Source organism: Parus major, chromosome 8, assembly GCF_001522545.3.
Source record: "Parus major isolate Abel chromosome 8, Parus_major1.1, whole genome shotgun sequence".
NCBI lineage: Eukaryota > Metazoa > Chordata > Aves > Passeriformes > Paridae > Parus > Parus major.
In genome coordinates this window covers 25,162,024-25,187,899 of record NC_031777.1, presented here as the reverse complement: position 1 = coordinate 25,187,899, position 25,876 = coordinate 25,162,024, and the positions used below count along the sequence as shown (strand labels likewise).

At 42.5% G+C, this 25,876-nt stretch overlaps 1 protein-coding gene across 2 annotated transcripts in view; it reads right to left on the bottom strand.

Moving 5' to 3' along the window:
• Window positions 1-2,006: 2,006 nt before the first annotated feature.
• Window positions 2,007-25,876, bottom strand: part of RNF11 (ring finger protein 11) — a 31,047-nt gene continuing 7,177 nt past the window's right edge. Inside the window, exons 1-3 of one of the 2 annotated variants that reach the window (XM_015636068.3) lie at window positions 18,577-18,624; window positions 4,569-4,738; window positions 2,007-4,177 (exon numbers count right to left, since the gene is read on the bottom strand). In XM_015636068.3, the coding sequence (XP_015491554.1) occupies window positions 4,006-4,177; window positions 4,569-4,738; window positions 18,577-18,609 (375 nt within the window). In that variant the 5' untranslated portion in view covers window positions 18,610-18,624 and the 3' untranslated portion in view covers window positions 2,007-4,005. Of the gene's footprint in view, window positions 4,178-4,568; window positions 4,739-18,576; window positions 18,625-25,876 lie in introns of those variants that run through there. The other variant, XM_015636067.3, reaches the window with a different exon arrangement.

Genomic DNA, 25,876 nt, shown 5'->3' with positions numbered 1-25,876 from the left:
TTACTTAGCAAAGTGTCAGAGCAGAGTGGATGTTGTAATGAATCAGTTGCCAGCATGAAAATACAGTTATTTCTTTTGCTTAAATCAAAAAGATGCTTTAGCAGAGTACACTTAGACTGTTCTCTCTATCACAAAGCATTAACTTTGCATTTCATACCAAGAATTCCAAAGCCTCAAACTCTTATCCCAGAACAGGTTTAAATGCCAGATAATCTGCAAAGGATGGTTAGCATAAATTATATTCTTCAAAGTTAAATACTATATAAAAGGAAAAGTTAATCCTTGAAGCTAATTTTTATTCTGGGTATTAAGCCAAGAAGGGTTCTTCTGAACAGATTTTATTCATGTGTTTTATAGGTTGTCAACTAGAATGTATGTTTTTAATAAAAATGTGGTGTCTGTAACAAACTGGGTAATCAGCCAGCATCCACATTTTTTCTGATTCCTTTTAATCCAGGGTTTAACTGCTGAGAGACACTAAATGTTTAGTTTCAGCCATCTTGTTATTTATTTCACTGGAAGTCTGACTCAAAGGAATTCTCATCTTTACCACAATTGCACAAGGACAGGAAATGTCGAAGTCCTGAAACTGTGGCAATTGAAGTAAATTCAGGTATTTCATAATCCCTCAGCCCAGAAATGTACCCTCCTGCCACTGGAAAGGGAGACTGTCAGCCTTCCAAACACAGAATTGCTTTCAGCCCTGGGAAGCAGCAAGACCTGAGAAGCTTTTAAACCCTTATGTGGCTCATGCTCCTTAGAAAGAAATGCTCTGGGCTGGGTTTATTTATGTATAATTCTCCCCCAGATTTACATAATGAACTGGCAACAAGTAATAAGGATTACCAACCCTAGATGTAAAAATTATTAAAGTGGTAATTCCTGTAGCATGCAAGAATTTTTAAGCACGAAGGTCTGTACACAAAATTGAGTATTTCTTACTCGTCATTACACCTCTGGTTTCAGGTTTGTGGGAGCTCCCCTCTCACGTAGGAGACAAAATCCATTTCCTACCATAATCTGCAAGTGGAGCCCAAGCACGTCCTTGCTGTGCCTCCTGGTGCAGCGCTGCCCTCCCTCCCTGCAGTTTCTGTGGCAGCTCTGGCTGTGGAGGGGACAGTGGTGCCACTGACCTGGGCTGTGTGGGTACACTCGGTGTCCCTTGTGCTGCTCAAATGGAGCCTGGTGATCCCTCAGCCCTGCTGGGTCTGTGCCAGGGCTGCTGTGCCATTTCCAGCCCAAAATTACAAATGCCATCATTGCACTCGGTGTTTCCATCACACTGCACAGGCCCTATGAAAATGCTTCAAAGCAACAGCTTCCCAACCCAGGTACTTGCACACAGTGGCTCTAGGAGGCTTTCTGGTTTGTTCTTTTGCAGACATTTTCCTATTCCCTGGCTTTGGGTGAACAGGTCCAGGTGAGTCAGAGCCAATTCCTTCCCCTCAGCTGCAGGAGACTCCAGCTGGGAACAGCTGTGCTGTGCTGGACTGTCTTCATGTGTTTGAAGTGCAAGTAATTTGTTAGACACCTCTAAGGTTCCTAAATATCTCTCCATCTTATAGATGGTAGAAATAAGGCACAGATCTGGTTTCACAATTAGCTAAAATTCAGGTTATACATTATTTTGCATTCAATTTAGATCAATTCTTCTTTGAATTAGAAATCACCCAGAACAGTATTGTACCTAAACACTTGAAAAATAATTTGATTTATTTGTTATATTTACACATTTCTCTTTAAGCTAAAATTTCAAAATTTTTGTAATGTTCTTTTGTCATCAGCTCCAGTTGTAGCCCTTCACACCTTTTTGCTATTTAACAAGTATTTTAATAAAAGTAATTTCTTCCCTTAGCCCAGTGAATATCAGTGTTAAAAGTTCAGCTGCTCAGGTATTAGCTGCCTAGGAAAGCATTCAGCTCAGCAACCCATCACTTCCTACTTCTTTTAAATTTTTCTTAATCAAGTCTTGTAATAAATAAAGACTAATACCACCATGACAACACTTTTTTTCAAATTGTTCATTTGCCAGTTTTAACAAGATAAAGAAATGAATACTTAATGTGGACATTGTTTTACCAAAAAAAAAAACAACCCAACCCCTGAAACAAACAGACAAAAAGGAGGACACAAAGGAACACACATGGAATGATGAAAAGGAACAATGATATTGCACAACTTCGGGTCTCTCTTCCCAGATTTTGATCCATGTAATTAGGTATGTATGAATTCAGCAAAACATTGTGTCCAGATAATGTGTGGCCATTTGAGTGAATCTAGAACTGCAGAGTGTTTTCAGATCCCTTTGGCTGCTCCTTGGAGTTCTTCTCTAAAGGAGCAGGGTGCTGTCAGCTGCAGGAATAATAAACAAATGCTGACTCTCCATTGTGCTGACCAGTTATCCATAACCCACAGAATTACTATTCTCCTCTACTGTAAATGCACTAAGTCCTCAAAGGACCTGGGTCTTAAAGAACTTGTTGTATCAAGAACTCAAACTATGGCTGAAACACAATCAAAGAACATCCCCCAATTTGCTGTGGTTAACTTGAGATTGTGTTTCATTTCACGAGACCAGGGCTTCTCACTGGTTAAGGGTGGCACTGAATGCACAGAAGTCACAGTAGGTACATTAAGGGAGTGGGGGAGAAGAAAAAAGGAAAAAATCATGCAAAGTGGAAAAAGATCTTTACAGCTACAATCTTTGCTGGAGCCTCTCTTAACAAGCACATACTGTTTGCTACAGAAATCAGGGAACTGTGTCATTCTGGCTATAGCAAGACTGTTTGCCCCTCCACTGCTACCCTGACAGTCTGTGTTTAAATAAACTCTGCATTTCTGTGCAGAACAAAGTCTATTTTTCTCCTCTCTGCATTCATTCCTGTTTGGTGGACTGATGTGTCAGCCAGCAGGGCTCAACAGATACATTTAATACAGGAGACTGAGATACAGTATGTTTATTCTTAACTTCTGATAACCTAAGAACTACAAGAACGAGAGATGCAGTATCCATTTGCTATGATCCAAGACAACCATTTTTAGGGAAAAAAAGTAGAATAAGTGATCAATGCTAATACTACATTAGTTCCAAATGTATTTTTTTTTCAGTTATGGCAGCTTAACTATTTATTGTTCATCTGGCCCACTTTTAATCTGATCAAGTTAAAAGTCACATTAAAGTTTAAGGATTGTTATTTCATCAAAACCAAAGGAAGTTATAAAAAAACCCCATGAAACCACAGTTTCACTGCAGGACTTGTGTCGTATCTTCATAATCTGCATCACTTGTAGAAAAGGGATAATGCATCTCAGTTTGCTTACAAGCTAGGAGATCACTTTGAAGTCTGCATATTCCTAACTGCAAACAAAATATAGCACTTTTAACAGGTTATAAATAAACTGGTTTTCAAGCATAGAGCCAGCCCAACAATAACAATACACTATTAAAAAGACCTAAGGCAATGAATTCCATCTCCAATGGAAAAAAAAAAAAAAAAAGGAAAAAAAAAGAAAAAGAACTGTGCAAACAAGCTTAAAACTATTTCTTTGTGCCAGTGTTATAAAATGTAGACTTCAATAAAGCCTTGACCCAAATGCCAGGACTTGTGAAAAGAATCAGAACAAAACTGGTTACTTTATTTAAGAAAAAAATACTCTTATCTTGCTGCTAATAAAATTGGATACACGCAGTTTGAACATTTACAGTTTCTGTAACACTTTACACAATTCCTATATATGGGTGTAAGAACAAACATTAAAAGACAATGGTGGGTCAAGGCTTTACATTAAAAATAACAACCTACTTTTCTATAGTCTCTAAAATACTATGTTTTCCAATATTTGCAGCCATTCAGGAATATTTTTTTTATTTATTTATTTATTAGGAAATGTATACTTTGTGCATGATCTTAATTCCTAATTCCTGGCTCTTTGGGCTGAATGACAAAAGGATCAAACCCATTGAAGTGGATGGTCTCCTTGAAGGTTCAGTAGAGAAACCCTGGCTCAGTTAGTCTCATATGATGAAAGCAGTGCTGCATCCACTGGCTCCATGCAGGATGGACAGGTAAAGGATCTCATCAACCAGTCATCTATACAGTCCAGGTGGTAAATGTGCATGCACGGCAGAAATCGGATAGGGTCCCCATAAACAAAGTCCATCATACAAATGACACATCTGGAGGGGAAAAAAATAAAATATTTAAGCTGCTGTTACCAACCTGGATATGAAAAACAGTGTAACATCTGTTCCTGGATGCTTCTAGTATTTGTAGATACTGTGAGGGTTAGCCTTGTGTTAGATAAAGGAAAGAGCCTCAGATGCACAGAGTGCTTTGGGTTAAAGGGACCTTGGAGCCCACAGAGTTCCAAACCCCTGCCCCCAGCAGGGATGCTCCTCAGCTCATCAGCCTTCTGCAGGGCTTCATTTTTTTAAAAAAAAAAAAAGCTACATTAAATTACAATCCCTGAAAATAAGGCAAATCCAGGATGACAAGGTCAGGTTTCCCAGGGTAGCATCCCAAACCAAGGCAACAGCCACATCCATCCATTCAATCCCCAGGACTTACTCTCGGATCTTCTTCTCGGAGCCGTCTCTGCCGGGGTCGTAGACTCCTTTGGGAAGGTGCTGGATGAGGCCGATCCGCTGCGCTATCCGGATCTGCTCCTCTTCCGTCAGCTGCGTGGCCAGGCGAGTCTGGCTCGGTGTGGGGTGATACACAGGAACAGGCACCTGCTCCTGAAAGCAAAATGTTTCTGTTCAAAACCACCTCAGAGGCTTTCCTAGCCTTCCACAGCACTGTACAATTCACAGTGCTACAAATATTTGTACAAACTCCCACTCCCGCTTTGCCATTTTGGGGCTCTAATTATAATGAGAACAGGACAGGGAATTGAGGGCAGTATTTGAGCAAGGAGCTGCTCGTGGTTATTCTCTACAAAAGCTTTTGATCTCCAGGAATAATTATTCAAACAGGAGACACATGGACAAAAGCAACTCCACCAGCCAGCAGGCAAATAAACCTTACAGACACCTGGTGAAGTGCTAAGGTACAGAACTGAGCAATGCAAGGGCTTCAGTACCTGCAACTGAAAGTGGATTCCACGATTTTTATCTTTTTAGGAAGAATTCTATAGAAAGACGAGGACACTGCTTACTCTCAAAATTTTCAGAGCGGAAGGTTTATTTATTTTGCAATAATTAAAATTTATATGAACTGTTTTGGGCCACGCAAGCTTAAATCTAGTACTGTGGATTTCATTTTCATGTGTTAAAAGAATGTTACCTGGACAGAACTAACAACAGCTTAAGAAAGTAACCCAAGTTTTATGTTCCTTCTAATATGACTTTAGAAGTCCTTCCAAGCTGGATTCAACTATGGATACGTTTGAGGAATATCCTTTAAAAAAAAACTTAGGCAACCTATAGCTATTATGCAGTTCTTCCTCGACCACATTCTGAGAAGCTTCTTTTGAATATTAATGAACTTTAGATCAAGTATTTTTACTAACATTTATATTAACATGGTATTTCACTTGCTTTTAAAGCATTTTTTGGTACATAAATACCAATTTTGAACAGGATACACTATAAGGACAGTATTGGCCAGTAGCCATAAATCTGCTATTAAGAGGGAGGCAAATTTTTGCAAGAGACCCATTTTAATGGTTCTTCTTAAACAGCAGAAAAAATATTCAACTTATAGATGTGTCTGAAAATAAACCTGCTGCATCAGACACACAATGCACCTAATCATCTGTTTGGCAAATGCCAAATTTGCTGTTTCAGAGGACACTGGTGCAGGCTGAGCCCAGGGCAGGTGTGTGCAGCTGAGGCAGCACAGGTCACCTCCCACATGTAACACTGCATTTGTCAAACCCAGTAAAGCCCTTCTCCTTTCACTACCAGGAATCACAGCAAGTGGACAGCCAGCCAGGACTCCTGGAAGGCCAAGAGAAAGCTGTCCCAGGAGTGAGCAGCCTCTCGCTGGTGCCACCCAGCAGCAGAAGCCCTTGCTTGTGAGAAATGCTAATTACAGATGCAAGTCTGCCTGGCAATTCTTCACTGAACACAGTGCCTGCCACTGGCAATTCAGCTGTGGGGTGAAATTCACAGTCAGCTCTTAATTTAGCTGTCCTAGGATTTCCCCCTCAGATTTCCTGGCAGAACTCAGAGAAATTATGAGATGGTTCAAAAGACAGAACATGCCAGGGGTTCTCCAAGTGATTAATTTCCTGACTACTCTGAACCATATTTCACAGAATCACAGAATTCTTTTGGATCAGCTGCCTTTTAGTGTTTTTAATTATCTAAAGTATTCTCTAATAATTATTTGGACAGAGAAAAGCAGCAGCTGAACCTAGGGATGGCCTGTCAGATATAACAGTGTTCAGAAAGTGATTGCAGCCTTTGGTACCAGCAAAATAAAGCATTTTCCCCTGATAAATGCTGCAGAGCCTCTGCACTGAACACTTCAGCTCGAAGCAGAGCCTGGTCCTGGTTTTATGTTTCAAGAACTTAACACCACAAACTATCAGTAACTTTTTTTCCCAGGGCGTTGCTGCACTTCTTTGAACAGATTATTAAAAACAATAGCAGGACATTACTGCTACCTCCTTCACTTCTAGGAAAAAAAGAGGAGCATTACAATGAACCACAGGCACAGCACAAGCTGCTGCCAACGTGGGCAGGAGGAGGGGAGGGGAACTGTATTTAACACAGCTCCCCTGGCCTAAGCCATGGCTGCAGATGATAACGCAGAAATTCAATGAAAGGCAAAAACAGGAGGACAAAACATCCAAGAAATCCTCAAAACGTCTGAAAGTAGCAACGAAAACTGATGCTGAGTATCTGTAGCAGAAGAACAGCAAACTGATGATCTCAGCAAAAATGTTACAACAAAAGGAAACAAGAGCTAAGTAAGAATCTGCCGTGAGGTAGAACGGTCACATCTGGACAACTCTGAAGTGAGCAACAGACACACTGCCCAATCAACAGCAGCTTTGGTTAAGTTTTAGAGAGGAAATCAACACAACTTTTAAACCTGTGCTAGGCCAGATAAGAACAAAACCTCATTCTCTTGTTCTCATCTTTTACAGGCACTTGTGAGTGACCACTGAGGGACCCTGCAGCTGGGAAAGCCACTTGTGCATTATTGCAGCGCCCCTTTGCCCTGGGTGTCACCTTCCCTGCAGAGGGGCTGGAGGGACCCCCGGCCCCCAGCTCGTGCCAAACACACAAATGTTTTCCCCACTGCCAGCGCTGGATGGAAACTCCTCCCTTTGGCATCCTGTCTCAGGTTCCCTCCAGCACAGCCACCCCGACGTGTCTGACACAGCCCATTAAGGCAGGAATTTATAGTCGCCAGCTGGGGGCTTCTACAGTTTCACATTCTAGACAAGAACCTCTTGTCAGAGGAGTAACTGGGTGAAAATGGTGGTGTCTTTCAGCACGATGTCCTCACGCTGGTGAATGCAGAGAGCTGGGGCTGGTTGTGAAAAATGCAGAACAAATTACTGTAAATAAACCACAGAGACCACTCGATACCCAGGCACTGAACACAGCGTTCAGTGGCACTTTGATCTCCCCTCCTGACTGCTATTAAAAGCCTGCCCAAACAGAGCCCTGCACATGAATGTACCAGGGAAATGGAGAACACAGCCACACACGTTGCAGTGTCACATTATCGGGTACATGGACACTGACCCTTTCAAACCAGCCCTCTCCCCTCCAACAGGGAAAAAGGTGTGTTCACACCTGTATGATTCTAGAACTATTTGGAACTATTTATTCATGAGAACGTGAGAGGCCGGGTTTCTCTGACTGCAAAGTGACATCCCCAGCTCCATCCAGCCCTGAGTGGAGCAGGGCTCCTGCCCCCCTGGCAGCCCCTTGGCCACAAACCCAGCTCAAACCCCACGTGGCAGCTGCAGCCCTGGATTTCTCCACCACCCAATCTCTGCAGCAATTTTGGGAGTTAAAACATCCAACAATGATTCCAAGCCGCCGGTCCCGTGTGGGTTTATCACCCCTTTGCAAATCCTTCACAGTTTATAAAGGCTGCTTTCACTGACCAAGGTCCTGCTCCTCCAGGGTGGGAACCACGAGACTTCACTCAGCTCACATTTGTAACTAGGGGCCCCCTGACATGTGTGTATATAAAAAAGATTGTATTTCCCAAGTAATTATTATTTTACTCCAAAGACAAGCATGAATTTATTGCTCTGGTGTCTCACATTTCTCTTATCAACCATAGAAAATGTTTTTGCAGACAAAATTACAAAATACTGAACTTCTAGCCAAAGTCTGTGTTATTTATCATTTGATAAAGATGTAAGGCACTTCAAACTAAGATGAAATTTCATGCTAACTCTATTACTACGTGCAAAAAACCCTAAAAGAGGCCAAAACAAATAATCAAATCCACATATTACTGTCAGGCAATGAAATAAAAATCACTTTCTGGCACTTAATTTGCTTTAGTCAATTATTTTTTCCCCATAAGCATTTAGTAATGATGAAACACCTCAGATGTCCATAATCCTGGAGATACACAACTTTCTCTTTGTTCACAAAGTCAGTGGTATCAGGACAAGTTTCCCTGGCTTTCTGTGCATAGAAATACCTCACAATGTTTATTCAGCCCTTAAAAACAGCAGCATTAATTCAGACTCAAGGACTAAATCAGTGTTTGTGTCTCCATCTCACCCCAGCTCCTCCTCCTTTGAGGGGGGAAAAAAAAAAAAAATCATAGAGGGCATCTGGAGGTCTGCATTTTTCACTCCTAATGAAAATAAACATTTTCACACATGGCCTAAAAGGCCCAGAAACTTTCTACACACAAGACTTTCAAGCACATTTTGCATTCTTGACGAGAAAAAGGAGGTTTGACCAGATATGGCTTTTAGTTTGAAGTTTCCTCATCAATGCAACTTACTTTAGTTACTTATGCTGCTGTAAATCTGCTTTTCTCTTGTTTTACAGCCTTTTTGTCTTGTTTTTGCAAGTACCATGAATTTGTAATACTCTGAAAACAGGTCAGTGGTAGATCAGAAATGCTTAATCCCTGGATAAAGATTATTTTAAGATCCCTCTACGCCACATATCAGCAGTATGTTATCAGGGCTTTTGTTTGTTTGTTGTTTTTATAATTGCACCAACATGCCCAAATTATCCTTTCGGGATGTTCAAAGTGAGATGAATAACTCCTAGCATTGAATAGTTCCAGAAGTTAAAGCCTCACTGCTTGCCCTGTTTCCATCCCTAAATTTTCTTTCTCACCTAATCCAGTGCTCTCTGCGTGTCTCACCCTGGGATATTAATTTCCATTTTATCACCAGATCAACATGTATCTGTTAATTCAGTCTGACAGAGGAGACAAACACCTCCCTAACTATGTTTATCCTACATCTTTTTCACACTTTTTAAATACCAGTAGCTGTAGCACTTACATCCTTGCGGTCATTGACTAATTAATTAATGCAAATATAACAGTTCCATTTGCATTTCCCCAGCTGTTCCCACAGCTCTGTTCTGAAATCCCTTCAACTTGCAAATGTCCTGCCTGGAACAGGATGTCTGCAGGCAGCTGCCCTGCCTCACACACACCAGCCCCCATCACACTGCAGCCCCACTGCAGCACTCATCACCCCTACACACAGCTCAGCCTGGCTGCTCCCCAGCTTTCTCACCTCTAAGGAGAGCAGGGAGCCCAAATAACTCACCTAAATATGAACAACCTCAGTTTATAAATGTAAAGTCAGGAGGTGAGAAGAAAAAAAAAAATTGTGCTCTTCAGGGTCTGTTTCAAAAATTCCTGCTGAATTTGATGAAATTTTCTCTTCTCACCACTTCATTACTCACAAGGAACTTGCTGGGATGATGGTCCAGGGACCTTTTCTGTGAATGTCATTCTGATCAGCGTGAAAAATCTCAAACTCCATCCATATGTGAATACACATTCTGAAATAATATCCTCCCCCAAGACACATTAAAAAACCACGCGCCATTACAACGTGCATTATATGACAACTACAGCTTACTTTAATAATCCTTAGAATATTACGAGCAGCCTGCCAACTATAAAAGCCTTTTTCTGCCATACAGAAGAGAGCAGTTAATTTATAAAGGTGAACAGCAGTTGCTATAAAACATCATGTAATGAAATTGTTACCCATTTTTTTTATATTTCTGCTTCCAACTAGTCGGTCACTCAGTATGAATAACTGCAACAGCTGGGCACTTAATGCTAAAAAGGTCTTCTGAAAGAAAAATCTCCTCCTCTTCCCTCTCCTTTTTGGAGGGAACATCTGGGACAGACAGATCAGATACACATGCACACACACTTCCCACCACGATGCTCCTAAGGAAAGATTACTAAGAATTCTGGCATTGTAGGAATTGGGCACTGCAAATAGGTTGGTAACTGATAAAATAATAGACCGAGGAACCAGCTTGCACACAGGAGAAGAACCTGCAGGACCTGTGCTGTGTATCTCCAGTTGTTGACCCCAGTTAAGAAGCAACACCTGTTTTCAGTCACGGATCATACTTCAGAGAGGTGTTTTTTGGTGAAAGTCACGGTGGTTCTGCAGAGATGGCACAGCCTCATTCACACTGTAATCAAAACTGTAAAACTGTCTTGTGCATTCTTCACAATTATTCCACCAAAAGTACTGGGAAATAAATGTATCTAAAATGTTAGGAAAGAGTAACAACCATGAAAGAAAGTGACTCCTGACTGCCAACTCCCAAAATATCACCTGTCCCCTGAGCTCAGCTTTGCTACCAAAAATAGGGCTGGGACAGACAGAGGAGGTACAAAGTAGATGCATCCTGCCTGCTGCTTTCCTAGACAGTGACAAGGGCTGTGAGAAAAGGACTTTCAAGTTCTGTCCCTGTGCTGTCACACAAACCCAAAAAGGCCATCAACCTACTGCCAAGACAAACACTTGGCAGTGCCCTTGCAGCTTGGCCAGAGCAAACCCAGCCTCACCTGCCAGATGGAAATCACCTGCAGCTCTGCAGAGTCACCTGCTCTGAAATTTGATTAACCATCAAGGCAAACCTAAATACAAAAGACTAGCAAGAAAGAGTTGTAGGGAAAAAGCCGTAATTAAAATGCAGTAATTACTCCCTGGAAGCACAATCTCCTGACACAGCCAGTTTTTACATTTCCAGGCTGCACAGCAGGTTTCTCTGACTCAAGGGCGTCAACCTTGAGTACTGATGGTTCCAAGTGCTGATTTCTTGTTCACCAGCTTTGTGTCAGTTTTAGGTGTCCCTGTTCCTTTCTCCAGAGATCTCATCAAACATCAGAGTGTGATTTTTTTCAAGAAAGTCAGTAACTTATACACCAACATGTCCCAGACCAGTAAATTGCCCACCAGAGAATTGATTCCAGCCCTCCAAACAGCCTCACTGACAGCTCAACTTACAGCATCAGGCCACAACTTCTGAGAGATAACAAAGCCCTCTTGTTACAGCTCCCAGCATGTTTATTTTAATAGGCTTTTTTTTTATGTTGAGAAGGAAAAGATTCATAAACAATTTATAAAAATTCATGCTTTTCTGTCAGGCTGCTGCAGTGAGAAAAGCCAGGAAAAAAGAGTTGCACCTAAACATTAAATTAAGGATACTCAGGCTCAAAATGCAGCCTCCTGAGATTGGAACACCCCTGGGACTACAAAGCAAAACAGCTGGGTAGGGAGAAAATGTAGCAGAAGGGACCAGCAATCAATTCTGCAGCTGGTGGTGGAAGAACAGCACGTGAATGTGGATCATCCTACCCCATAAGAAACCCCACACCTGTGTTATTGGTACATGTTCTCTCTCACTTAGGCCAAGTGGTTCTTTGCAGGAACCTCTCCTGACAAGAGCAGACAGTTATTACAGTGCTATGGCTGCATTAAACACAGCACTTCGGGTTCAGCTGGGATGGCTGCTGGAAAACCGAGAAGTAGATTTAACAGCAGATAAAAACCTGAAGTTTTGGGGCAAAGAAAACAGTTCTGAGGTAGAAAAGGCTGAAAACAAATCTCTCAGACTGTCTCCTCTGCAGAAAGGTAAACCTTTCTATGTACTATGAACCTACTATGTACCACCCACTTACTGCTGTGGAACTGCTGGGTACCAGGAAGCAAAAATTAAAAAGAACACCCCAAACAAAAGAATGGAGCTAATGAGTTTGTTGGAGGCTGCATTCAAGCACAAGAGATGGGGGAAACTATGATGGAAAAGCTGACAGAACACAAACAGTCCACACAGACATAGGGGAATCGTTCACACTTCCTTTAGACACCTTGGCTTTCTGCAAAGGGTAAATATCAGTCAGTACAACTTGTTTACAGTATAAATCGAAGGGGTAAGCGCTTAAAAATGGCAGTATTGATCATGCTGGGGAACACACAGAGTTTGACTCTCACTGAGCCAGGCCCTGAGCACAGCAGCAAACAGACTTTGCTCACACCCAGCCCTGCTCCCTGATGTGGGATCAGGGACAGACACGTGGGATCTGTCCTGGACACCATCCCCACGCACACCCCAAACCAGCCCGAGGCTCTGACTCACCTCTGGGTACATTAAGCTCACACGTGCTTCTGCCACCCGAGACACGGGCCTGGCCCAAAGCTCCCATCCCAAAGCATTGCATCACCCTGACAAGTGTGTGCAAGTCCTCTGTAGGAAGGGCTGGGTATGGATCACTGGACAGGCAGTCCCAGGGAAGAACACAGGGATATAAAGGATTCAGGTGGGCAATGTAAGGCACTAAGAGTGAACAGCAGTGCACTCTGTGCCCTGAACTGCTACTGAACCACAGACTAAGTGCAGCTGAGTAAGCACACGCAGTCCCTGCTTATGGTGCCATTTCAGGGAATTTGGGGATTAGGGCACAGCTGACTCCAGCTGGTCTAAAACAGCACTGCCTCAGGACTGTGGGTCCTGCCACGTCCCTTGCAATGGCTCCAAGGACACTGCTCCGACTGACTCTTCCCCCTCGTGGAAAGCAAACAAGCCACTGCCACTGCCAGTGTGATCTCTGCAGCTGCTGGGAAAGCTGGGAACAGGCACGCAAGAGGAAAACGGGAGGAGTGCCCCTGTTGGGACTCAAGCCAATTGTGAAAATCTGACTCTGAACACTTAAAAAACAGCAAGAGTGCTAAAATGTATTTTCTGGCAAGAATTAGGTCAGTTCGATGCAATTCTAAGAACAAAACAACCCCTCTGAGGACTTCAGGAACAAGGTAGCAAAAATATGGAAATCAGCTCTAATTAGCCAGGAGGGCAGACCAGGGACAAGGGGCCAAGCGAGGGAGCAAACACGAAAATGCACATTAGCTGAAGACAATCCATCAGGGGAGTGCTGCTGAAGCATAAATACAGGTTTAAATACAGCATAAATGCTGTACTTCAGTGTGTAAATAGACATGTATAGGTGTGTATTTAAGGCTGCTAGTTTGAACTAACGAGAACATCATAAGACATAGCAGAGAAATATTATGCAGAACTAGGAAAGCATTTTAGAAAAAGAGTGAGTAGGATATCAAAAGATTGGAGAAACCAAGTGATGAATTATTTTCATCTCTAGGCTGAGTGTTACTGTTGAACATGATAAGCACCCTCCCTGAGCAAAGAGGACTCCAGAATGCAATAACAGCCTGCCTAAAGTCTAATAGCCTTGCCTAAAGCTCCTTTCCACAGACATCCAAAAGCATCCTATCAAGGAGCTCAGGTGCTCCTACATCAGGTTCCTAAAACAGACACAACAGTCCCAGCTAGGCTGAGAACATCACCTTTATGTAGGGTCTCTGTGAGGCATCAATTCAGCTTCAGGTAAGAGGTAACACAGGTTACAAAAACAAACAGGCACAGCAGCAGCTCCCTCAGATCATCTGCCCCTCATGCACCATCCCAGGCCATGACACAAACTGCTTGTTTGTAGCCACCTGGTTGTAAGCAAGCCCCGAAAAGAAGTCTGAAAGAGGACACAGTTGTTCTTTTCATACAGAAATGAAAAGTCACCTCACCAAAATACACAGAAGAGGCAAGGTAGGAGAATGCTTCTGCAAACTGACAGGGACCTTCACTTTACTGGGGTTCAGCTGATGAGGTCAGGCTGTGCCACAGCCCAGGTAGATGGGCCAGCAATGGGCTCCCCCAGCAAGGCAAGCCAAGCAGAAACCTGATGAACATTTTTCTATCAGGACTGGCAGCAAACAGGGACTCAGAAGAGCAAGATCTCACACACTGCAAACCTCTGCCACACCTGACAGAAGAATTTTCCATCATGCTTCACCGCAAACAGAGACTCAGGAGAGCAGGACTCTCATGCAGTAAAAAGCTCTGCCACAGCATAAGGAAAGGAGAGAAAATAGATTGCTCTACTAAGGATAAATGACTTGGGGGAGAAAAGGGGCAGCAGTCCACACGCTATTGCAGAAGAGCTTCAAAAAGCAGACGGGGCTGGTGATGAGCTGGGTCTGTGTAACCACAGAGCAGGAAAACCTGCAGCAGAGAGACTGCTGGTGTGGGGCACCTGCTGTGAGACTGTGTCTGTGAGGCAGCCCGTGACAGCAGGGTTTGTTCCAAAACCCAGGAATCTGTGTTAAACTTCACTGCATCATAACTTTGTACTCCATTTGAAATATTTTAATTGCCTTTTTAACAAAGCCATCCTCAGTTACAAATGCTTGCTCAAGTAGAAAGCTGCCACACCTTGGCAGTTTGATGGTACACTCAGCTCCACAGGCCTTTTTATTTTCCTTGTTGGCATCTGAATTTCTAATGAACAGTGGATACCCTGAGATCAAGGTGTGCAAGAAACCTCAGTGCAGCAGGGGATTGTGCACAGGCAGCCAGGAGGCTTCCCAAGGCCAGTTAAAGGATACATCAAGGCTGCATTTTGCAACAGCATAACCACAGCTTTTTTCTTAAACCTGTTTCTGCATCAGCCTGCTGGAAAGCCACAGACAGATATGGCTCACATACACCTGCCATGTGCTGGGGCACCTCAAACACTGTCTGAGTCTCTGTGCATCGCTGTCCCAGTGTCATTGGCGAGGGGGCTTGGAGAGGGTGTCCATAGCATCCACCCAGAGCTCCTCCCTTCCACCAGATCCTTGGGAGACTGGGGTTTTCTGTGATTTCAGGCACATCTTCAAGCTGGAGCTGGGGTTTGAATTGGTGCCAGGGCTGTGCACAAGAGGCACAGCTCCATAGTGCGGACACCAACACTTCCCCCAGGCACCCACTTGCTGCCATCTCCTGCTTCAGGGAGAATGAGCACACACAAAAAATGTGATCTGACTATTTGTTTAGCATCATTTGATAATAACATTAATTATTTCATCTGATAATAACATTAATTATTTCATCTCTGAGTTAATAAGCAGCAGCTGTAAACAGCCAGAGGCACAGAGTCAGCCTATTGGCTCATCTCATCCAGTCATTTATTAATCTTAAAGGAACGTCCAAGGCATTAAATGAATATTTCTAAATCCCTTGGTTTGTTGTTTTTTTTTAAAGCAGTTCTCTATTTATAAGCAAGTAATGACTGCATGAATATCAAGGCACACTAAAGCTTGATGGAGCTCCACTTCTCGATGCAGTATTAGCAGTGAACACAAGGGCAATGTTGCTATTTTTTCCAGCTAAGTCTTGTCCTCGCAAGCAATGACTCTGCGTTTTCAGCTCACAGGGCACCAATCCAAGTGTGATCTCATGCAACTGTCAAACCTCTTCTAACAGAAAAAAAGCCTGTGCCAAGAACAGGTAGAGAAATCATAAATAGCTCTCTCAGGAATTGGTTATACAAGTGAAATATTTCCAGAACATGTTTTTCCTACTATTTTAGTTTTAAATGCACAGACACAGTTCAGTGGGCACCTGGTCATCTCTTTAATGTGTCACCAGACAACAAGGATTCATTTCACTGCTATGTATGAAACAGCCAGTTGCTGGTGCAAGCAGGACAAATTGTAAATGTTCAGCTTCACAGATAAATAAGGTACAACCCCCCACCACTAACTGCACATTCAAACACCTGGCTAATCAACCTTTTCAATCTATGGTGTAGTGAGGCTTTTTACACTCATCTTTAGATCTTGCCTGCCCTAGTTTCATACCAAAAATACCCATGTCCGTTTCAGCACAGGTGCTTTTGGAGTAGGTGGTTTGAAGGGAGAACTGAAGCAGGTCCAAGGTATTGCAAAGGTGAGGGGGGAGATGGGGAGCACAGAGCCCAACCCAGCCTCTGCAGCTCCCATTTCATCCTGTTCAGCTCCAGTGGGATGAAGAAAAACCTCTATTTTGTCAGTCCATTCCCCTGTTTACACCCTCTGTCATGGAAGACAGGGTTTTGTTTACATGCAAATGCCTTTCTGAAGGAAAACTTGAAGTTTCCACAATGGATTCTTCCTGCTGTCTGCACGGATCAGTAAAATCTACCAATCTACCACTACAGCCCCAGCAGCACACTTAGTAAGGATTTCAAATACTATCCAGGGACATGGCACTTGAGCACCTACTTAAGTACTTGCCTGAATTATGGCTCAGGCTGCCACAAAATCTCAGAAGAACAGAAAACTGTTTGAGAGGAGGGATATGAAAACAGAGAGGTCATTTTTCTGAATATGGACTGACTGGTTGGAAGACAAAGCCCCATTTCACCCTGACACACCCACACGAGGGCAGCTGCAAAGCCTGGAGATTTCCAGCCTCAGCTCATCCGTACGCAACAATCCATCTTTCACTTTGTGTGAGGAGCACCAGAAACCCTCAACACTACATACAGTGATACACAGGAGGCAGTTTCACAGCTGGAGTTGAGAAAGTCTCATGGAAATATAAAATTTGTCTGTACAGATTTAAAAGCTCTAATTTACCAAGAACATTTACACACACATACAAGGACACAGCTCAGGTCCTGCACTGGAGTGTAACTCCACCGCTCTGGGTGAGGTTCATGCTACTTTTGTTGTCCCCTTCAGTCAGAAATGAGAGCCCAATGTCATTAACATTACACTACCAACAGTCTCAGGCTTTGTGAAAATATAAAGAAACACTCGTACTCACTGTATTCTCCTGCATTAATGTTTAGGGTGGAATAACCATGTCCTGCTGCAACCTACACGCTCACTAAAATAAGTTTTGTCAGTTTATACTTGCACAGACAAACTGCAGTCACAACAGAACGCCAGAATGGAGTAACACTGAGACTTTTTGGAGATAAAAAAATACACACAGCCCCAGCAAAACAGCTATCTAAGAAACAGCTAACTAAGAAAACCTGCAAGTTCTTTACGTTTAATTTATGACATTTAGTCTAGACATCTAGTCTTGTCACTGTGGGAGTCATTAGGGTGTAACTACAGAGGTAACTGTAATACCTAGATAAGCTCCAAGAGAAAAAGCAGCCTGTTGCTCAGACTGTAACTTCATAAACAGAAATATCATGACTCAAAGACCATGAAACATTTTTGTTATCTTTCCTGACATTCTAGTCAGCTCACCCTTTGACCCCAAAATGGAGACCTCTCCAGGAAGCAGTGGGTGCAGCAGAGTAACTTGGGAAGCAGATGGCATTTAGTGCCACTCCTGCAAGTCTTCAGGACTAAACTCACTTTGTCTCCTTACAGTCAGCTGCAGTTAAATGAAGTCAGGGAACATGCTTCCCTGGGAACACCAAAAGATTTGCTGAACCAAACAGGCAAGGTAACAAGATGAACCTGAATTCCTGTCTTTAAATGGGATACCACCTTTCTTACAGATTAATCTCCAGTGCAGTAAAGACACGAGCAGAAATTACTGCAGCACACAATCTTTTGTTCTTTCACTTGATGTTTTGAATCACACAGTAGAAACAAAAGTTGATCCTTCTGGGAGATGGGCAGCTCTGTGTTCTTCCTTGGGGGCAGAAAAAGATTGGGCATGGCCTTCTCGGTGAACTTTAGCAAAAAGAAGTCCAGTGTTCATCAAATGAAGTCTGCTGAACACTGTAAGCAAGTACCCTGCAGAGTAATTTCAGACTAGAAATCTGGTTAAAGAAAATTTCTCCACTCTGCTGAAGCTTTATACTGAACTTGGCCTTGAAATAACTTACAGGCCTGGTTCTAATTTGTTTGTATCACTCCATGTAGTGCTGCACTCCTGGTGTTCCATTTTATAGAACGGTTTACCCCAGTGAGAGAGGGTAACATGCAGCAGCACATGAAAAGGTGCTTACTCCTTGGAGCTGCACATTCTGCAGATCTGGAGTTAAATACTGCCTCTAACTTCTATTATGAGCCCCCATGACAAATTCACTGCCAGATCCTGAGAGGTCAGTCAACTCTCCCTCCATCACTTAACACATGCCCTATTTTAATATTTTCTTTTTTTCACTGTTCTTTTTGTTTGGTTTCACTGACTATAGATGAGACATTTTGTTTTTCAGGAAAACCAAGTTGTTTGAATATCATCTCTGCTAATAAACAAAATAAAAATAGAAGCGTTAGCCCAGAAAAACAAAGGCTGAAAGGGATATAGGATCTCTAAATAAATCAGGAGTGTAAACGTTAGAGAAACAACTAGAGACCTACCTGGCAGAAGAATAACAGGTGCAAGTTTGCCATAAACAATCTAGAATTGTGAAATAAGCTTCTTGAGCCTTAGTTCTTGGTTGATCAAAAGAGGCTCCCTGTAGGGGTAAGCAAAGCTTAACCAGTGTCTTTCAAAATCATCCATGGTCTGCAAAAAATAACTTCACTGAGTATATGCAAAATTATCCATATATCCCCTTGTCCAGACACCAGAAAACAGTCCAATTCACACACTTGTTAATATGCAATTTTCATGACTGTACTGAAAACAGTTGTTATCCAAATTAATATAGTCTCTGATACAGTGTAAAAACTAGCAATAATGCTTGTCATGTTTAACTCAATGCTAATTTAAATAAAATACAAAAGATAACGCTCATTAAATCCAAGCCTCATTTTGTTGAAGCCAGGTCAGCAAACAGTATCATGCTCACTTGGAAGTTTAAGACACTAACAAAACAAAAGTTTTAAATGTGAGAATAAAATTTTGGGCAAAATGATTTTCCATCAGGAATTCTTGTTTGATCTCAGGGAAGGTTTTGATAGCCCACTGGTGGAAAATACCTACAGCAGAACACAAACAATCTTGGCCAAACCCTTTCTCCTGCAGCACAATGTACAGAAGCAGGAATGAAGGCAGGGCTGAACAAAAGACCTTTATAAAGTTTTCTCTGCTGAACATATGCTTGCTGGAAGTTACACTTGTGTTGCTTGAGTAGCACCAGGCAGCTGTGCCACAAATGAGGATTTGGCCCATGGCAAGCAAAATGTAAGGTCATCAGTGACAAGTGTACGTGGCATTACTGCAGTCTGTGTCAATCTACAGGCACTGTACTGCTGGTAACCATTCTGCAATTAGGATTTAAAATAGCATTTGTCTTACTTTAGTTTGCTGTATTACTTAAGTCTTTTTAAGGCAGAAAGGGCACTAGCTACTGCTCCAATTTAAATAGTTACATTCTGTCCAGCTGAAATGCTGTAAAACTGTATTCAAACTGAAACCTGGCCAGCATATTCTGTGAAATAATCCAAGGAACCTTAGTGGTCTCATTCAGAAAATTATTTCTGCTGTGCCCCACAGCCCTGGCAATGTGGAATGTGACCAACAAGGAAGGATGTCCTCTCTGCCCCAGCAGCCCCATCTCCTGTGGTTTTGAGGGCTTTTTTGGTAGGTTTCCAAGCCAAAAACTGACCCAACATAGCTAATGAGATGCAAAAAAACTGTAAAGATCGTACTTAATGCTTGTATTCAGTGTTCCTAGTTCTGAACTCAGAAAGGGTGATTGAGCTACATAAGAGCACAGCACTACTCCAGCAAGAAGAATTGGTAATGCTGCATGAGTGGATGCATGAAGAAGCAGCAAGATTTGCTTCTCAAATTTATTTTCTGAAACTTGGTTTTGTCCCTTTATTTGCCTTAAGTAAGACTGGCTTCAAGAGGAAGCCAGTGGCCTCCTCTGAGAGATGCCAAACTAGAATAAGGAGACACAACATATAAAATAAGACAGTCAAATTGAGGCAGCCAGCCTAGCTCCTGCTCTTGCACACTTACATAATTTCTTAATTCTAAACATTTTAGACAACAGGGAGGTTGTTTTATTAAAAGCCACAGACACTGGCAGTCCTTACATACATATGCACAAAGGTAATCAAACTCCTAACAGCAGTGACAAAGCTTGCCAAGCAACATTCAGAGTTTGGAAACCATCCATGGAGTCATAACTGGAAGGCTCGTGTGAAGAAAGAGGCAGAGCAGCACCCACGAAGCAGATCAATGATGTTACTGGGGTCAGTTGTGTCCCAAGGGACATCACAGTCTGCTGCACAATATGAACAGGCTGTCAAAGTCTTCAGACACTCCTGCACTTACCAAGCCTACTCATGAACTGTTAATGAACCTTCTTTAGAGAGAAAAATAGCAAAGAAAAGCACTCAAGAATCTTTAAAGGTGGTTGTGGTAGACAAACTTAGATTATTTTTTTTTCCTGTTTTTTGGTTTTTTTTTTAAACCAGAAAGATGACATTTAATAAATAAAGAATTAAGGCTTTGTCCACATCAGACATTTGTCCTTAAGCAGTAAAATCCCTTCAACTGAAATCACCTCCCTGCTGAAGTTAAAAATGGCAACTTTAAACTGCATTTCACGCACAGACCATTCCCAAATGCACTCACAGCCCAAACCAGTATCAGATACTCATCCTGTGCATGCTCTGGTACACAGTAAAGTCCAAGTATAGCCTTTATTTCAACATGGAAAAGTCAAAACTTCTCTAATACTTGGTAGTAATAGCACTCATCTAATACGTGACACCTCTAGATCTTCCCATACATATCCCTAAGTAAAATGCAATCTATAGGTGGCAAAAAGTGCTGATAAATCAAGTCTTCACCAGGAAGTCAGTTCATTTCACTAATCTGCCCAGAGGAAGAATAAGACAACCCATTTCAGACACTTGAATGTATGAGCTGACCCACCAAGCACCAGAGCCACCATGGAGTGATTGCAGAGAACAGGGCTCCATGTGGAAAACAGGAAGGAAAAGTGAAACAATCCCTTTTTGGCAGCAGTGGAGGGTTAGATCAGACCTCCTTGTCCCCGAAACATCTATACATACAACACTGAGTACAAGGCACACCACATTTTTGCCTGGTTTTAGCCAGGGGTCTGCTGAACACAGAGAACCTCTGAGCCTCTCCTTGGTCCCTGGCTGTGTTCATTCCTGAGCTGGGCCTGTTGAAGTCATTATTTTCAAGCTCTGGAGCAGGATCCTGCCATCAAGTCAAATGAACACAGCTGCTGCTTTCTCCACATGCCAGAGGTGTACACAGCCCACCACAGGAACACCGATGGGTTCCAGTGCCACTGGCCCAAGCGTGAGGGCCCCAGGAGAGAAGTATGTGGTATCCTTAGGCAGTGGCACTCTCTGTAGGGACTTGAAAAATACCCTTCTCTCCCCAGAAAGGCTCCCCAGAAGTCCAAATCACTCAGGTTGCTGATGCACTCAGATAAACTCTCCTGTATCTAAAAAAAAGCCTTATGCTGACAAAAGGACAGGCAGATTTCCCTCAGCCTGCAGTACACTTCACCATTTGACTCATCACCCTGAGGTGGCAACACTTGCCTGATCCCTCAACACCAACAGCCTGCTTGGTAGCATCTGTCATGTAGTTGTTACTACCATTTTCCCAGTTTTTACTTTCCAGTAAAAACACCACTGTGCCAGCAGGGTTGCTTGGAAGGGTCTCCATCTGCATGATCTGACCGGAGCAAAGAACACACTGACCCCAGGGTATCACATTCAGAGTCCTGTGCAGAAACTCCTGCTGGCACAAAGGCAGGATCCAATCCACTACTTTAACAGAGGTAGTTGGTCATTTCTCAGCCTCAGCACATTGAGGAGACACAGAGACATGAAATTCAGTGTTACAGCTGGAGGCTGGGACACCTGGCCTTCACCTGGCTGTAGTCCAGTCAGTGACATGAGCTTAAGATAGATCCCCCCAAAAAAGGAGGGATAAAACACCCTTCTTTCCTACCTCAGCCTAAAACTTCAGCTCTTTCCTCTTTCAGCTCATCAGCTCAGAGTAAATGACAGCTACATAAAGACACTTCAGGAGATGCTATATATAGGGTGAACTTTTCCCCAGGAAGCTCTACATCTAGGTCATCTTGCTTCTTCTGGGAGGCAGGAAAAACCAGGTTACTCATTGAACAAGAATACAGTTTCTAGAGGAGATAAAAGATTACCTAGAGCATGAAATTTTGTGTGGATAGTATTTTTATGTTTCCTAAAGGACTTTTAAAAACATAACTTGCCATTAAACACTTCTCTTTGAATACCTGACTCCATCTACTTTGAACTGAGAAACCCACTACATTTACAGAAGGAATGAGCATTTTTTGGTAAACTCACTTTCAGTAGTTTAGCCATAAAGTAAAGCAAATACAACTTCAGGTCACAGAAATTTCAGGGAGTTTTTATATATTCAGACAATGTAAAATCCTCCCTGCACCTCGTTTGTGATTCCTACAGATGGCTGGAATGATTACACACAACCCAGCACAGCTCCAGGTGAGCTATCATATGAATCCCCTCCAATAGATTAAATACCACATTCCCACCTCCAGTTGAAGGCAGGTGGGAGAATAACCAAGCATCTCACTCAGGTTTGAGCGAAGAGCCACCATCTAACCCAGCCCAGCCACTGGGGCACCTGGCCAGCTCAGCCACTGCAGCAACATGAAGGTGCCATCAGCTAAAGAAGTGGGACACCAGGGCAGGAAGAGTTTCCTCAGCTCGGGACAAACCTCAGTGCAACACTACCTCAGTGTTCCTCACCAGCTTCCAATCAGCAGATCCCTAAAAACTGTCAAGTAGAGTTGTGGGCCTGTACTTCAGTATTAGGGGATTTCATTAGCTCATATGAGCACAATCAAAACAGCCCACAGAGACACAGAGAGCCAGGAGCCGAGAGGTGAAAAAGCATTAACCAAGAAAAGAATTAACAGTTAATTTAAAGTTAAGTATTTGTGCTTGAATTTTTAAAACTGATTCTGTTCCCTTCCAAGAATAGTAATATACTTTCAAGGACACCATTCTCCACGGGACAATCCACAACTGCCTCAAGGTCTCCAAATATATAGATGCAACATTAAAGAACTCCGTGAAGCAGACACTAAAGCAACATCTTAGTCATATTTCATAAGCTAAACTGAAGATATATGGATGCAACTGCAATAAAAATCATAATATTTAAACAGAAAACAACCAAGGGAAATCCCAAAACATCAGAAACTGGCAATGGCAATTAAGCAAGTATTACTACAGAGCATAAAATAAAGTCTACAGATGTTAAAATATTAATTTCAGTGTCTTAACTAAAACTGAATTTAGAGCACTAGTTTGCTGAGCCTTTTATATATTTTCCACTGAATACAGCAGTTCACTGCTTTTTGTTAAGCAACAGTACAGACCAAACCAGTTTAGCAGTTTGGTACGTCTGCAGTCAAGCAATGCTTGCACTCATTTGTCCAAAACCTGAGAGCAACCTCTTCTCTTTCTGAACTTTAAATAAAATTAATGTATTCAGGCAAAATAAATACTAGTCTTAATCTATACTGCAAAATTATATGATGTCTGAATTAAAGATTTCGACAACTGTATTAATAAAACACTGTGATTAACGTTCACTGCACAGAAGAAGCTCTGTTTCTGGCTTTAATTACAGTGATGAATAAAAGTCAGACACAGGCATCGTCCCAGAGTATTCATGCATTATACTGTCCCATAGATACTGAAATAATGGAATCTGATGCACTTTGATCTCTTAAATAAGCCTCCCACAGCTCTGAAACAGAAAGGGCAAGAGCACCCAACCTCATCCAATTCTGTAAAGCTCACACACTGAGTTGTTAGAGATTTGTATCCCTGCTACCAAGATACATCTTATGGGAATAAATACAGAGAAATATTGCTCCATTTCCTTCTGGCTAGAGCTTGTACCCAAATCATCTGGAGAGCCACACAGAGTGAAAGTAGTGAGAACTACAGGGATACCTTACAGTCTGCACAGAGCTATTTATACATGGAGAGCAGTTATGTTAAAACATATTTGTGGCATATATTCTATTCTGATTTTTTATTTTAAAGCAGTTTTGCCATGACAGATTAGAAACTGGTGGCATGTGGTACACGTAATGGTTTTAATCATGGCTGCAAGATGGTCAATTCCTTGCTTTGGTCCAAACCAACACAGACTGACTCATTTTTTGCTTACAACTGGATAGTCAAGCAGCTTCATTAAATTTTATTAGTCATAAAGCAGGCGTTTCCTTGATGCTCCTAGGACCTCTCTCAGCAGTCCAAACTCTACTGGCATGTGGGCTAGCTATGGTCCCAAGCCCTGGGAAACTCAGCCCTGTCAGCCAGCTGAGACTTGTCTTTGACTGGGGGTGAAGTTGAACCTGCATGAGCTTTTGGCCTTGGAGGGCAGGGCACTACATGCATGCTCCTGAACCTTGCCTCTAGAAATACAAATTGCTCCCTCTGAGCAAAAAGCAGGTTAGAGGCCACTCCAGTGTCCAAAATACAATGGAGGGAAACAGGTTTCATTATTGCAAGGATAACAGTGTGCAAATTCATTGCTGCATGCTGGGACTAAGGGAGGAACCAAATTTCCTGAGTCACAGTTTCTCTCATCCTTCCAACAGCTTCAGTCCTTCCCTGGGCACCTCAGGTCTACATCTTCCCTCAACTAAACCAATGGCTAAAAACAGAGGGAGGACAAGAAGGCTCAAAAATCAGCCCAGCCTTTGACAGAGGGTACGTGTGCGTGCAAACACGCACAGAGCATGCGTGAGCGTTGTGGTGGATCAGCAGAAATGCCCAGTGCAATAACCCAGCTGGTTGTGATTTGGTTGACGCAACTGCGGTTGAAGGATGGTTCTTTTATCTCCTCCTCCAGTTGCTGCACGCATCTGCTCTTTGTCCGTGTCACCGTGTGTGGATCCTGGCCCAGCAGCTTTTATGCCACCGGCATTCTGACTTTCTTCTTCACTGATGAGAAACAGAGTGGTTGGCAGATTCCTATGGAGGGGCTGGTAAATAAAATAATCGCTCTCTGTAACTGTTCGGTCTCTTGGAAATTGTTTCATTAGTTCATAGGAAAGTCAAGGCTGATTTGCTTTAGTCCATTCCACAGATCATTATCTCTTCAAAACATAAAAGTGGTTTATTTTCCGTGGGTCAGAAACTGACTCCAGATGTACAGCCAGCAACAGCTGATCACAGCACAGAACCCGAGGTACATACGGGAAACAGAAGAGCTTCCTAAATGCATGGTGGTCCTAGATTTTAGGGAGGGTGGTATTGCATGTTTGGGTTGGCTTGTCCAAAAGAATGCATGATCTTCCCACATAGCAAAGATTCATCACCCTGATTAGGAAAGATTTCTTATTACCATCTCCACAGACTCTTCATTCCTACTAATCAAGCATCTGGAATGCAGGCTGCCAAATAAATGCTGAACTATCAGATTCCAAAACAGATTTTAGGAGACTTATCTACTGCGTTAAACAGATCTTCTGATAAAGCTCCCTCTCTACAGCATCAGGTTTGTCATAAATTTCTGCAGAGGTTCCTTTTGTAATAGAGGAGCATTATTTTATTAAAATCAAATTACCATTGAACCCTTTACAAACTTGAATTAAATTACTAAGCATGCCCACAATAAAGATAAACTTTATTACTCCTTCACTCCTCATTTTACAGTGAAGAAACTAAAGCACAGACCAGTTAA